This window comes from Myxocyprinus asiaticus, chromosome 38 (assembly GCF_019703515.2).
Source record: "Myxocyprinus asiaticus isolate MX2 ecotype Aquarium Trade chromosome 38, UBuf_Myxa_2, whole genome shotgun sequence".
NCBI lineage: Eukaryota > Metazoa > Chordata > Actinopteri > Cypriniformes > Catostomidae > Myxocyprinus > Myxocyprinus asiaticus.
The window spans coordinates 7,266,663-7,281,673 of NC_059381.1; the positions used below are offsets into that span (position 1 = coordinate 7,266,663).

A 15,011-nucleotide genomic window follows, 5' to 3' on the forward strand; every position below is an offset into this window, starting at 1 on the left:
ATTCAAATTGACTACTATGGTGACGACCGGAAACCTTCTTTGTCACTTCCTCAGCTGACGTTTTTCTTTAAGTTATTCAGTTACGCATGGTGTCATGTATACTTGGACAGAGTGATGAAGACTGTACCTCGACTATGCAAAAACCTGTGGCAGCTTGATTTTAACCGGCCATTTAAACATACTCTTTGGAACTTTGGGTGTCAGGAGTGTGCTTTTGAGCCTCTGGTCATTGGACAGTTGAGTGTTTGGGAAGATACATACAAAATACTTGTGAGCATGAGGGCCATCAAAACCGTTATTCTAGTACTAATCTAATCCTGATCCCAGATGCATCTGGTCTGATGGGCAGTAATATTCCAAACACAGAGTCTGAGATTTTCTTGTTTGTTATGATACAGCTGACAGTTTACATGTTTAATATGAGTAATAACTAGATCATTGCATCATCTAATCAGGCATAATTTTCTTAACTTAGTTTTCTATTTCTTATCTGTTAAATTTCTTAGGCAACAAAATCTTTCTTTTTTTTTTTTCACTCAGGGCCTAATTAAGACCCTCAGAGTGTTTTAACCTTTGTTGATTTAGCCTTTATTACCCTGGAGTGGAGGTAATTAACCTTTTTTTATTTTTATTACCAACAGCATTTTTAGGATAACACCACTTACTGGAGATTCATTTTATTTGTTTATCTTGTGTAATAATGTTAGAATAACAGCATTACGAAGTTATCTCTATTTTATATTCCATTTGTGGTCAATAATAAGCCCAATTGAAATGTAAAAATCATACTTTATATAATGTTTAAACAGCCCTTTTGCCAGCCTGTAGGCATTTTTTCCATGACCCAACCCACATTCAGATATCGACCAATGGAATAAGGTTATAGAGCAGCTTGGCACGCCCTCTCCTGAGTTCATGAAGAAACTGCAGCCAACGGTGCGCAACTATGTGGAGAACAGACCAAAATATGCCGGCCTGACTTTTCCAAAACTCTTCCCTGATTGCCTGTTCCCTGCCGACTCTGAGCACAACAAACTCAAAGGTAAGAGAGAAAATATGTTTGTGCATGTGAACATTAATTTATGTGCATGTTAATTTTTACATAATAAAGAATGTCAATCTGTGTACTTTAAGCATTTTGCTGTGCTTATAGTTTTATTGAGTGTGTGTTTGTGTGGGTGAGTTTGGGTTGTTTACGAGGAAATTTTTTAGGTTACAAACTGGTAATTACAAGGGTATTATTCTATAAATGTGGTTTATGAGGACATTTCTAGTGTCTCCATAATTCAAATCACTTAAAAAACACACTAAACGTTGTTTTTTTATTTATTTATTTTTTATTAAAAAATGCAGAAAGTTTTTTGTGAGGGTTAGGTTTAGGGGAAGGGTTAGGGGTTAGGGGTTAGAATCTATAGTTCGTACAGTATTAAAATCATGTCTATGGAGAGTCCTCATATGGATAGCCGCACCAACATGTGTGTGTGTGTGTGTGTGTGTGCAATATATGTGTGTGTGTGTGTGTGTGTGTGCACTAACAAAAAAAGTGCCATGGTACTGCCATGTTTTTTTTTTTTTTTTTTTTTTTTTTTGGTATGGTACAACAGTTATACAATGTTGTTGTTGTTTTTTTTATTTTTATTTTTTTTATGAACATGTACCATGATAGGAACGTACAATACCATCACTATACTATGGAACAATCACAGTATATTTTAAAGGTTGTGTGCCTTAAGTTAAAGGGTGATACTCATGAAAACTTCAAGAAATGTCTGTCATATTTTACCCCAATAAATAAATATTTTTTTTTGGGACCATTAAGATTTTTTTGCAATATGATATTATTTTCATTCTGAATTTTCCATCTAAGCACATTCTGCTTATGTATGCAGATTAATGCAATAATAATAATCATAATAATAATAATAATTTATAATAGTAACATCACTGTTGTTGTTTTTGTTGTTAATAATAATAATAATTAGTTCTGTTGATTTAACGCGTTCATTCGGTGCGATTAATTATATAAAAAATAAGGCATAAACAAAAATTTATGCAATTTATCATGTCCCCAGACCGTAATATGGAATATTCCTTATATCTGAGCAATTCAAGTTTGTAGTACCAAGTGTTTTCTCCAGGGGGCAGTAAGCGAAACTCCAGCTGTATAGGCAATGAGCAGCTTACACAGACAGAGAACAAACCACACATATGGAAAGCAGACAACACAAGATGAGAACACGTTCTTGCATTCAAACACAGCTTAATGGAGACAAATCTGAATGTAGAGATCTCAAGATGTGTTTATCTGTTTCAAACTTCGTTTAACTTGACACAGCGACCTAAAAACGGTACGTTTATGAGACAAGCAACCGAGACGCTCCAAAAGTGTCCATCTGACGCAGGTGTACATTGACAAGTCCTTAGACAATCTCGGACTGACTGACGAATTCCGTTACAAAATGGATTGCTTTAAACTGTAGGCCAATGATATATATATATATAACTTCTTGAGGTATTACCCTGGGATGCTTTTTAAACAGTATTGAAGGAGTTCCCATCTATGTTGGGCACTTATTGGATGCTTTTCTTTATTATTTGGTCCAAGTCATCAATTTCAAAAACTTTTTTTCAATTTTTTGATTACATTTTAGATTTATAATGAAATAAATTAATATGGTGGCACAATTATATTTTTGTCTACAAAACTAATTTCAAACATTTAAACATATGCCTTCAGATCAAAAGATTTTTAAGATCATGAGAAACATTTCAGTCAAGTGTTTCAAAACATTTGACTGGTAGTATATATATATATATATATATATATATATATATATATATATATATATATATATATATATAAGAATATTATTTATATATATATATATATATATATATATATATATCATTGGCCTACAGTTCAAAGCAATCCATTTTGCATAGGAATTCGTCAGTCAGTCCGAGATTTATTATAAGGGCTTGTCTAAGGACCCTTATTTAGAATTGAAATATAACCATTTATCATTACAGTATATATTGAATTATTGTTATATCAGGGGCTTTCTCAGCAAATATTTATGTATGCGATTAATTGTGATTATTTGATTAATTAATCGGCATATCATGTAATTAATTCAATTAAAAATTTTAATCGACTGCAGCACTAACAATAATAAATAATAATAATAAAGTCCAGACAGGTCAATGTCCATAATAGGCTTCATTTTATGTTTGATTTCTATATTTAATTTTTTTTTATATATTATATTATTATTATATATAATGTTTTTTATTTTGATTTTGGGGTTTAATATGACACAAGCATTTCTTTGTGAGATTCATCGTAAATGTTTCCTAGCAGGAAAATTCATAAAATAATAACATTGAGGCAAACAATATTTTAATTTCAGTATATATTCATCCATCCAAATATACAGTATGTACATGTGTTTTTTTCATGGTAGTTTGCTGGCAAGAATCGTGCAGCAATTTCCTACCCATTTGCAAAATTGAGAGACGTTTCATAAATTGTGCTCAAGCTGGAGTCATTCTCCAGGGGTTGTTGGAGAAGAATTATGAGCTTTTCATATTAAATTGCCTGGTGGAATTTATTTCCGGTGAACACATATCACAGGCAGATGCTGAAGTGTATCTTCTCTATTCCTAGTTTGGGAAAAATGAGGAGTATAAAACACAGCTAAATCTGACCCAGAACTTTTTGTTGTGGGTGTGATTATTAATTGAGATGAATATGAGCATTAGACTGAAGCTAAACCCCCTTCTGCTAAAGCTACTGTGGTAAAGGGAGACAGAAAGAGCATTATCATTGGCATGTTTAGTCTTATTTAAATCTTATTTGCATCCCATTCAGATTCAGCGAAGATAATAAGCGTCATTGATGCCAAACATCACTGGTTCGTGCATGTTGTTTAACTAAAAGTAATGCACCAGTTTGAATATGTGGAATAGGGATTTGAGAGCTGCAGCAAAGGGGAGATTTATATTAAATAATGACCTAAATGTTGAGTTGTTCCACAAACAAACCAATTGAATGTCTACAGTTGTACTAACATAGCGTCGCATATGTACTAATTTTATTTTTTATTTTTTTTATTTTTATTTTTTTGTCCTTTTCGGACCTTGAAAATAAAATGTTTTAAATATTTTTATTTTGTTTAATTTTAGTTTTTTTTTTTTAATTATTATTATGAATAATAATTGATTTATTTATAATATTATTATTAATTTAACTTAGTATCTATTATTTTTATTTTAGATATTTAATTTTGCACTATTGGTGTTTCATGTTTTCTTTTAATTTGCACTGAGACATTATTTTATTTTATTATTTATTTAAATATTTTATTTTATTTTATATAGTTGTATTTTGTACTACTACGGATTTACTTTTTTTCTATGTTTTATTATATTGCACTATTATGCAAACACTTTACCAATATAAATCTACAGTTTCTGTCAGACCAATAAGTCACATTAAAATGACAGACTGAATTGAGTCAAATTTAATTCAAATCAGAAAGACGGAGGGAGAGGGAAAAAGAGGGAGCCCATAGAGATCTGCAGAAATTGGCGTCGGCCATTTTGAAATGGTCCAGTTGGTGGCAGAGAGAGGAGAGAGAGATGGGATGATGCTGTGAAAGACAGAGAGAAGGTCTGACTGTATGGAGCTATTTACACAGCAAGAAAGTGAGAGAATCAGAATGTGTACGGAGGTGGAAAGGAAGATAGGGAAGGAAAGGTGAGAGTGCAAGCAAAGACGAGCAGAGAAAAAGTGTCTGATGTTTTCTTTGCCCTTGTAAAAGAGCGAATAAAAATAGACGATGGAATTTAATGATTGTAGCATTTGAATTGTGATATGTTTGCACTTAATTCTTCAAACACTAAACACCAAATTAAAATTGACCCTAATTACTTTCTGAATATATTTTTTTCTGGTATTATCGAGCACAGTTTATCAATGGATGATAGAGAATAATCTAGTTTGGTCTCATAAAAATTACCTGACTATGGCAATATTTATGCAAACATTATATTTTGTGGTTCCTTACATGGATTGCCGCCATTCTGAAGTGAAGCCTCCACTGTGTGGCGCTAATAGCAAGTTAAACGTTTATCCAAACATATCAACAAACACTACCTCCCTACCCTTATCCTTAAACCTAAACATAACCGCAAGTGTCAGAAAAAGCAAATGTGAGATGAAAAACAGGGTGGAGTGGCAACCGCATTAAAATGCTGGAGTGAATCCCCTAAATGTTCTCCCGCAATTACAATGATAAGTGATCACCACAGCAACGCTTATGCATTTCGCACCTGTGAACAATCAACATGAATGCCACCCATTTTGTGTTCGTTATTTTTGAGCAAAGTAATTATCCACGAGAGATGTATTATCATCTGGCAATGTTTAGCTAGTAGTGGTGGTGATTTGGATTCATTTCAGTGACTCGATTATTTTGATTCCGTTCACTAAAAAGATTTGTTCAGTTCCGTTCATTCATTTGTTCACTGACAATATCTGCAAGTTACATCTTTGCGCCTGCAGATGGCGCCAAATGACTGTCTTTTAGTAATTGCATTGAACCGAAAGCATTAATTCTCAACCAGAACAAGTTAATTATCTTTTATTATATTTATTACTACTAAGAGACTTCAGCACTGCAGTGTGTTAAAGCATCATAAGTCTTTCGACGAATGACATGCAGCTGATAATCATTCACGATGACTGATTCGTTCACGTCGGTCACAAACGAGTTTACCTGTACATTCAGTTCGTTCATGACACGAACAAAATAACCGACTAGTTCAGTTAAGGGGTGTATTCATTCAGTGGGTCCAACCAACCAATGATATGCTCCTTCACAAGATAGTATTATAAAGAAAAAGTTATATTTTATATGTTATATCATTTACGAAACCGAGACAACACCGCCAATTATATTACATTATGCAATATTAATAATGTATACTGTATTTCTGTCCTAAATTCTTCAATCTCTCACGTTATGTTAAGGCTCACCGATAAAACCTACAAGCCCTTATTTCGTATGAAGGAAAATATTTGAAATTATATGTGCATTTGAAAATATGTTTCCTTTTTTTTTTTTCACCCAATTTGGAATGCCCAATTCCCAGTGCGCATTTTAAGTCCTTGTGGTCGTGTAGTGAATCGCCTCAATCCGGGTGGCGGAGGATGAATCCCAGTTGCCTCTGCGTCTGAGACCATCAACCCGCGCATCTTATCACATGGCTTGTTGAGCGCGTTGCCATGGAGACATAGCGCGTGTGGAGGCTTCATGCCATCCACCGCGGCATCTGCGCTCAACTCACCACGGCCCACCGAGAACGAACCACATTATAGCAACCACGAGGAGGTTACCCCATGTGACTCTACCCTCCCTAGCAACCGGGCCAATTTGGTTGCTTAGGAGACCTGGCTGGAGTCACTCAGCACGCCCTGGAATTCGAACTAGTGAACTCCAGGGGTGGTAGCCAGCGTCTTTTACCACTTAGCTACCCAGGTCCCCCAAATATGTTTCTTTATCTATCATCTCGAGAGTAATGGAGCAAGGAAGCATCTCCTCCTGCGTGTCATTTACATTGTGTGTATGAGCCAAGAACATTTGCTATTGCACAAATACAATTAAAGTGAAACTAAAAAAATCCTCAATTGTATTTTCGTGGGAGTTTGACACGAACCTCCGTGGACAGTATGCCTATCAAAGCACTTTAAAGCAGTTCATCTTAACGCACCGCTCTGCTCTGAATGTGGCCGTTGCGTTAATTTTAGGTGCTCAAATAATACAACAAGAACGGAATATGAGACACAAAAACATGTCATGGTAATCATGGTATATCTATATTCGCTTAAAATTCCCAAATGTGGACAGTAAATTGTGACTATTGTGAGCTATGTATGGCAAGCCACGAGGTACTTATGTCATAAAATGCAAAGCGGACTGGTTCCTCTTCGCTTTCACATCGCACAAATCAATCGAACCACGTAAGGACCCACAAACAAACGTATGGTTCGCTTTTGGGTCAATTTAGGGGGTTCTGAGACCACTTGGGTTGTTCACATATACACGTTATACCGCTCTGAGAGTGCTTGGAATGCTCAAACGAACTAGATGTGAAAACCATTTTCAGTCAGTATATGGAGGTGAACGAGAAAGATTTGTTCACTTAAAAGGCCCATTCGTTCATGAACTAAACATCACTATTTTTAGTTTATAATAATGTACAGATTTTGTTGTTTCGGAAGGAAATTGGTACTTTAATTCACCAAAGTGGCATTCAACTGATCACAAAATATAGTCAGGACATTACTGATGTAAAAAAACAGCACCATCACTATTTGAAAAAAGTCATTTTTGATCAAAACTAGACAGGCCCCATTTCCAGCAGCCATCACTCCAACACCTTATCCTTGAGTAATCATGCTTAATTGCTTATTTGGTACTAGAAAATCACATGCCATTATACCAAACACAGCTGAAAGCTATTTGGTTCGTTAAATGAAGCGTAACGTTGTCTTTGTGTTTGTTTTTGAGTTGCCACAGTATACAATAGACTGGCATGTCTAAAGGTCAATATTTGGTCAAAAATGGCAAAAAGAAACAGCTTTCTCTAGAAACTCATCAGTCAATCATTGTTTTGAGGAATGAAGGCTATACAATGCTTGAAATTGCCAAAAAAACTGAAGATTTCATACAAAGGTGTACACTACAGTCTTCAAAGACAAAGGACAACTGGCTCTAACAAGGACAGAAAGAGATGTGGAAGGCCAGATGTACAACTAAACAAGAGGATAAGTACATCAGAGTCTCTAGTTTGAGAAATAGACGCCTCACATGTCCTCAGCTGACAGCTTCATTGAATTCTACCCACTCAACACCAGTTTCATGTACAACAGTAAAGAGAAGACTCAGAGGTGCAGGCTTTATGGGAAGAATTGCAAAGAAAAAAACACTTTAAAAAAAAAAAATAAAAAAAAGAGAAAAGGTTAGAGTGGGCAAAGAAACACAGACATTGGACAACAGATAATTGGAAAAGTGTGTTATGGATCTTAACCCCATTGAGCATTTGTGGGATCAGCCAGACTTTTAGATGCGTGAGAAGTGCCCGACAAGACAGCCACATCTATGGCAAGTAGTACCTGAGTATCTGGACAAACTGACAGCTAGAATGCCAAGAATCTGCAAAGCTGTCATTACTGCACATGGAGGTTTTTTTGATGAGAACTCTTTGAAGTAGTTAAAGAAGTTATAAAAGTAATATTTATCAATAAAATCAATAAAATGTATTTATAGTGAGCTGAATTTGACAAAACCTCTCTTTGGGTACATGTTTTTTTGTCATGTTTTTTGTTCTTAAAAATGCACACAGTTTTGTTTTAGAGGTAAGGGTAGGGTTTGGGTTAGGGTTAGTCTAAAGTAATTACAGTATAATTAGCTTTATATAAAAACATTAGAAAGCTATGAGATGTTCCTATTCACATTTCCATGTGTGTGTTTGACCTATCTACCCTCTTGTCTTGTATTTAACAGCTAGTCAGGCCAGAGACCTGCTGTCGAAGATGTTGATCATTGATCCCGCTAAGCGGATATCAGTGGACGAGGCCCTGCAGCACCCCTACATCAACGTGTGGTACGACCCGGCTGAGGTGGAGGCAGTGAGTACAGCTCTCCCTAATTCTCTCAGAGAAATTGATTAATGTGCCCGGGCCATCTGTCAACTGTTTATTCTGATCTGGCAGCCTCTCTGCTGAGTCCACACTACAGCAAGCTAATTAAAGATTAGCTACGATAAACCCTTTATATACTGATGCCCACTTGGTTAAAGTTTGGCCATTTTGACTCATTTGTCTTGTTTGTCCAATCGTGAAACCCTCCCCTACACGCATCTGATTGGACATCAGCACATAAAAAGAAACTACTGCATTGTTATTATATTGTGTACAGTGGTACACATAGGTAGCTAACGATATAAATAAATATATCAAAAACATAAAACATATTTGCGCCAAATCAGAATTTACAGCTCGAAAAGATCCATGACTAAATTTTAAAATTAAGCTGTACTCTACACTGAAAAGAACATTACCAACATCAACATCTAATTTGCTTTATTCTAGTCAAACATATGATTTAATAAGACTGAAACCTTACTACATTAGGGAACAAATTACACAGAAACTTGGTCGATTTTTTAAACTGTGCAGTTGCTAAACAATTCGTTGAGATATGCAGACTTTTTTCAGACAATTATGAAAATTAGTAAGTTTCTTAGTCGTGGTGTGAAAATTGTTTGTGAAAATGTTATACGTTTGTGTTGTTTAGTTGCAGTAGATTAAAGGCGAATTCTATGGAGCCCCTTAGAGGACAGGGCGGGAATTTTTTTCTGAAATCGTTTTGCACTATTGTTCCCTCACAATAGTTTTGCGTTCCCTCACAATACATTTTACGTTCCTTCGCAATAAGTTTTGCGTTCCTTCGCAATAGTTTTGCATTCCCTCTCAATAAGTTTTGCGTTCCCTCGCAATAGTTTTGCGTTCCCTCTCAATAAGTTTTGCGTTCCCTCGCAATACGTTTTGCGTTCCCTCTCAATAAGTTTTGCGTTCCCTCGCAATAGTTTTGCGTTCCCTCTCAATAAGTTTTGCGTTCCCTCGCAATAGTTTTGCGTTCCCTCTCAATAAGTTTTGCGTTCCCTCGCAATAGTTTTGCATTCCCTCGCAATAAGTTTTGCGTTCCCTCCCAATAGTTTTACATTCCCTCGCAATAAGTTTTGCATTCCCTCGCAATAAGTTTTGCATAAAAATAATAATTTTGTGAGTATCATGGTTTTACTATGCAAATATCATAGTTTAACTATGGTTTTACTATAGTAATATTGTAATAAGACTATAAAATAAGGTTCCATTTGTTAACATTAGTAAACAACACTAGTTAACATAAACTTTCAATGAATAGTACGTTTAATTAATCTTGGTTATTGTTAATTTCAACATATGATTTTTAAAATCAAAAGTTGTATATGTTAACATTAGTTATTGTACTATGAACTAACATTAACAATGAAAAAACGTATTTTTTATTAACAAAGATTAATAAATAACGTAAAAAATATTTTGTTCATTGTTAGTTAATGATACCTAATGCATTTACTAATGTTAACAAATGTAACCTTATAATAACGTGCTACCAGTATTGTAGACTGTAGTAACCATAGTTTTGACAGAAACATGTTTTTATTTATAATAATATTGTAGTAACCATGATTGTTTAAGGCTAACCATTTTCATTATTAGTATTATTTTATTTTATTTTATTTTTTTGACAGAAACCATGGTTTTACTATAGTAATATTGTAGTAACTATGAAAAGTAAGTTAAATAACCATGTTTTTTGGCAGAAACCATGGCTAATCTTGTGGTTACTATAGTTTTACTACAAATACCATGGTATTTGTAGTCAAATCAAAACAACCACAAAATTATGATTTTTATTACCATAGTTTTTGTTTTCCTGTATTAGTAGGCCTGCTATGGTTTTACTACAAATATCATGGTGAAAATATGGTTATTTTAGTAAAGCCATGGTAAATTTATTGCAAAAGCTTGCTAAACTTATTGCGAGGGAACTCTTTCAGAAAACAAATTCCCACCCTGTCCTCTTAGGGGCTCCGTAGAATTCACACTTGCTGACTACATTAGGTAACAAAGACAAAAGTAATTTGTAAGGGTTTGATGAGGAAGAAAAAACTCAAAGTAATAATTTGCACATATGAGATCATTCACATTGTTCAGGTTCACATTTATTTATTTTCCTCAACAAACTAATTTTAAAATGATGCTGCACGTAGTATAAACTCAGGATTCATTCACTCAGTTCGTTCAGGCATAAAAAGTTTGGCTTCTTCCATTGTATAAATTAGGCTTTAAAGTGATCAGCCCTACTGTATATACGCTCACACATTCAGATATAAGAGATCCTCAATTGTATAGATCATGTGTACTATCTAGTGTTATTTTGCCACACTGCATTTGTTGAGTTTGTTTAGTAAGTGTTCGTGGGTTGATTCTGGAGACCTTCATCAGTTTGAGGGAACACTTAAGGGAGTAAAAATAACTGAAGGTTGTCCTGTTCTTTGATGAAGATTTCAAAACGTTTAACTTGGATTTTATGCACATGTCCACTTTTGATAAACAGCTTGTTCTTGAGAGCTCAATTGTAATGTTTCAAAGGGGTCTCAAGGTTGCAACAAGTCAGATTTTAACATGTAACATGTAATACGGTCCATGTTTGATTATTTGTAAAGATCCTATTGTTAACAGATGTCATTTATGTGAAAATACACTTTTCTCTTGATCAGAATATCAGCCAAACATGCTTGCAATATGGTAGATATGATAGCAAATCTGAAATTCAGTAGCAAACAGTTTGTTTTAATAATACACAAATATCTTCCTGATTAGTGTGATTCTTGTCTCTTTCTCTTTGGGGTTTCTCTCTCTCTGATGAAGGCCAGGAATCACCACATATCTATGGTAAATAAAAAAACGTTCTACATTTAGGAAACCTCCTCATTTCAACACACCTATACCCAGATATTTTTGTAACACACATCGATATGTATACTCAAAAAAAATAAAAAAAAATAAATAAATAAACACAACAGGAGGCCACATTAAAGATTTGGCCTAGAATTTGTAAGGTGTTAATAGGATTTGAATGTATGTTTGTGTGTTTGAGTGTCAGTATTGTGTACTAATCTTGTATAATGTGGCAATGATCTATCTATCTATCTATCCATCATCCAATCATCCAATCAACCTATCATTATAATTTATAACAATTTATAATTGTAATAATTTTTTTTATTTATCACACATTATACATTTGCACATACCGAAATTATTTTTTTTGACATATCCCAGCTAAGCTGGGGTCAGAGTGCAGGGTCAGCCATAATATGGCACCCCTGGAGCAGATAGGGTCAAGGGCCTTGCTCAAGGGCCCAACAGTGGCATCTTAGCAGTGCTGGGGCTTGAACCCCCAACCTTCTGATTACTAACCCAGAACGTTTACCGCTGAGCCACCAATCCATCCATCCTGTCTGTCTGTCTATCTATCTATCTATCTATCTATCCAACATCCATCCATCCATCCATCCATCCTGTCTGTCTGTCTGTCTGTCAATTAATCAATCTATCTATCCATCCATCCATCCATCCATCCTGTCTGTCTGTCTGTCTGTCAATTAATCAATCTATCTATCCATCCATCCATCCATCCATCCATCGATCCATCCATCCTGTCTGTCTGTCTGTCAATCAATCAATATATCTATCCATCCATCCATCCATCTTCTGTCCTACTAATGGTGCTGGCATCCTATTTATTGCAACGTTCTTGCATGTGCAGATCATGGTGCTAACACTTTACATTGAAATGTCCATATTATATTACATTTAAATGTTGCTCATAATAATAATGACAGTAATACTAACAAAGTGTTTTTATGAATTGTTCCACAAAGTAATTATGTAGTAGACCTTAATGTGTAATCAATATAAATATTGCAGTGTAACCAAGTTTAAATGTGACCCAGATGTATTAGCAGTAAGAAATCTGGCCCTTATCATTCATATGTAGTACTGTTTTCTTATAAAGTTTTACACAAGATGAAAGGTCTTGCATCAACTAAGTAATTCTCCAATAACAGATGTTCTATATTTAGGCATTGTTTGGAGTAAACACTATAGAAGACCACATTTCTACAAAATTATTAGAGATTTAAATGTCTTTCTCTCTGTTTCTGTCTGTCTCTCTCTCTCAGCCTCCTCCACAGATCTATGATAAGCAGCTGGATGAGAGGGAACATTCAATTGATGAATGGAAAGGTAGGCCTTCATTTGGAGCACTCTGCATGTAGACATGACATAACTCACTGCCCAGAGAGGGCTGAAGAGATACTATAATAAATCACACACACACACACCCACACACCCACACAGCTCTCTAAGCAGAACAAAGGATTTATGCCTCAAACAGGTGTTTTTTTACAACCTGGTCTCATGACAAGTCTTAATAATTAGTACAAGATGGTGAAATCATACGAGTTGGCTTGTACAACAATTTACAGCTTTTACTCCCAGAAAGAACCATAAACAAACCAATGAAATATGTTATTACAATTTTTCCCAAACCTAAACCAAGTCATAAAGTCTAAGCCCTTACCCATACCCTAAACTTAACCATGATTTTAATAGGAAAAAAACTTTTATGACCCACAGAAGAAAGAAAATATTGGGGTTTGGAACAAGACAAGGGTAGCGTATTACAGGTTATTGACATACATCAGTCATTTGTATTGCATAAATAAATATGGAATGAGTAAACAAATTTGTTCATTGATGTTTCTTGTCTTAAAATAAAGTGTTGACTATACAGTAAGGCTAGCTAAAATTTTATGCCTGTATTGTAACGATTTGAAATTATTTTTGTTGACTATTTGGTCTCTATGGGAATAGAAGTCGTACCTTTTTTTTGTACCAGCGAAGACGTACAATGTCTTACGATTCTACCATCGAACTCAAACGATTTGTCATGAGACTATGTTGGTTTCTTAGAATTTGATTTGAAATATACTTTATTGTCCCAGAAGCAAAATTAGTCTCTGACTCCATAGAAACATTATATAAATAACATCAAGTTCAATAAAATTAATATACCATATAAAATATCAAATACCATACCATATAAAATCATTAAAATCATCTTATCACATGAAAAGTAGTAGCATGTAAAACCTACTGTATATAGACCAATGAAAATGTATCTAAAAAGTAGAGCTATCGCTTTAACGTGATAATTTACTGCAATTATATATATATATATATATATATATATATATATATATATATATATATATATATATATATAAAATATTCATTTGCAATACTTGTATTCAATTATCTTTACTTGAGGGCCTTTCTCAGAAAATATTGATAGATGTGATTAATTGCATGTGCGTGTTTAATGTGTTTATTTAGAGTCCCACCGATACCCTACACCAACCCCTAAACCTAACCCTTACCTTCTATTACAAAAAATAACCATGGTTTTACTACAGTAACCATAGTATCACCATGGTTAATTGCATTAAAACTATGGCTTTCACAAAAAAACATTGGTACTACAATATTACTATAGTAAAACCATGGTTAATTTCTCCCAGATCAAACCTCCCCGACTGTCACCGTGACCAAATCACTGAGAGAAAAATCATGCTATATATAAATTTGTATGTATTATTATAAGTAGTATTAAAGGAAATGATAAGAGTGGAGACAGGAAACAGGATGGGAAAAAGTGGAACAAAAGGCGGAATCGAACCCAGGTCATCCGCACGAAAAAAACACCGTCATTACACCCCATGCTATAACAACGACATTGGGGATGCGGTTTTTCTACTAGATTATTGGAGTGCAAATAGCCGTGCTGTGTGGCAGGTTCTATTAACACCTAGTGCAAATAGTCACTCCGAAAAAAGAAACAGTACCCTATAAAATGTCCTTGTATTGGACTCTCAGCGCTACATGCAAACAGCTTGACTCCTCCAGTTTGTGTTTGTCTAAGACACATGGATTCTCACATTAAAATCAAGAAGTAATTCGTAATCTTACCTTTATAAGACCTTGTTTACTGAGGTTTCTAATTAGCCTAAAGTGTTTTGGAGTTTATTAGAGCAAAATGTGCTAATATCGCCCTTTCTCCACTTGTCTGTGTCAGAGCTCATCTATAAAGAGGTGATGAACTTCGAGGAGAGAACGAAGAATGGTGTTGTGAAGGGACAGCCCTCTCCCTCAGGTACTCTCTGTGCATAAGCTATGCTTCTGTAAGTCAATTTAAAGTGATTTCAGCTTTTTATGAGAAACCCACCATTGTGAGTGCTCCATCTGTCCCTTTTCCCTCCATCTTGTTTTT

At 34.7% G+C, this 15,011-nt stretch overlaps 1 protein-coding gene across 9 annotated transcripts in view; it reads left to right on the forward strand.

The window, feature by feature from the left end:
* LOC127428642 (mitogen-activated protein kinase 10-like) overlaps positions 1 to 15,011 on the forward strand; it is an 85,778-nt gene that overhangs the window by 56,206 nt on the left and 14,561 nt on the right. For 5 of the 9 annotated variants that reach the window (XM_051677125.1, XM_051677126.1, XM_051677127.1 and 2 more), the window contains exons 9-13: positions 860 to 1,042; positions 8,571 to 8,695; positions 11,546 to 11,569; positions 12,862 to 12,925; positions 14,817 to 14,894. In XM_051677125.1, coding sequence (XP_051533085.1) covers positions 860 to 1,042; positions 8,571 to 8,695; positions 11,546 to 11,569; positions 12,862 to 12,925; positions 14,817 to 14,894 — 474 coding nt within the window. Of the gene's footprint in view, positions 1 to 859; positions 1,043 to 8,570; positions 8,696 to 11,545; positions 11,570 to 12,861; positions 12,926 to 14,816; positions 14,923 to 15,011 lie in introns of all 9 variants that reach the window. The other 4 variants (XM_051677128.1, XM_051677129.1, XM_051677123.1 and 1 more) reach the window with 2 other exon arrangements.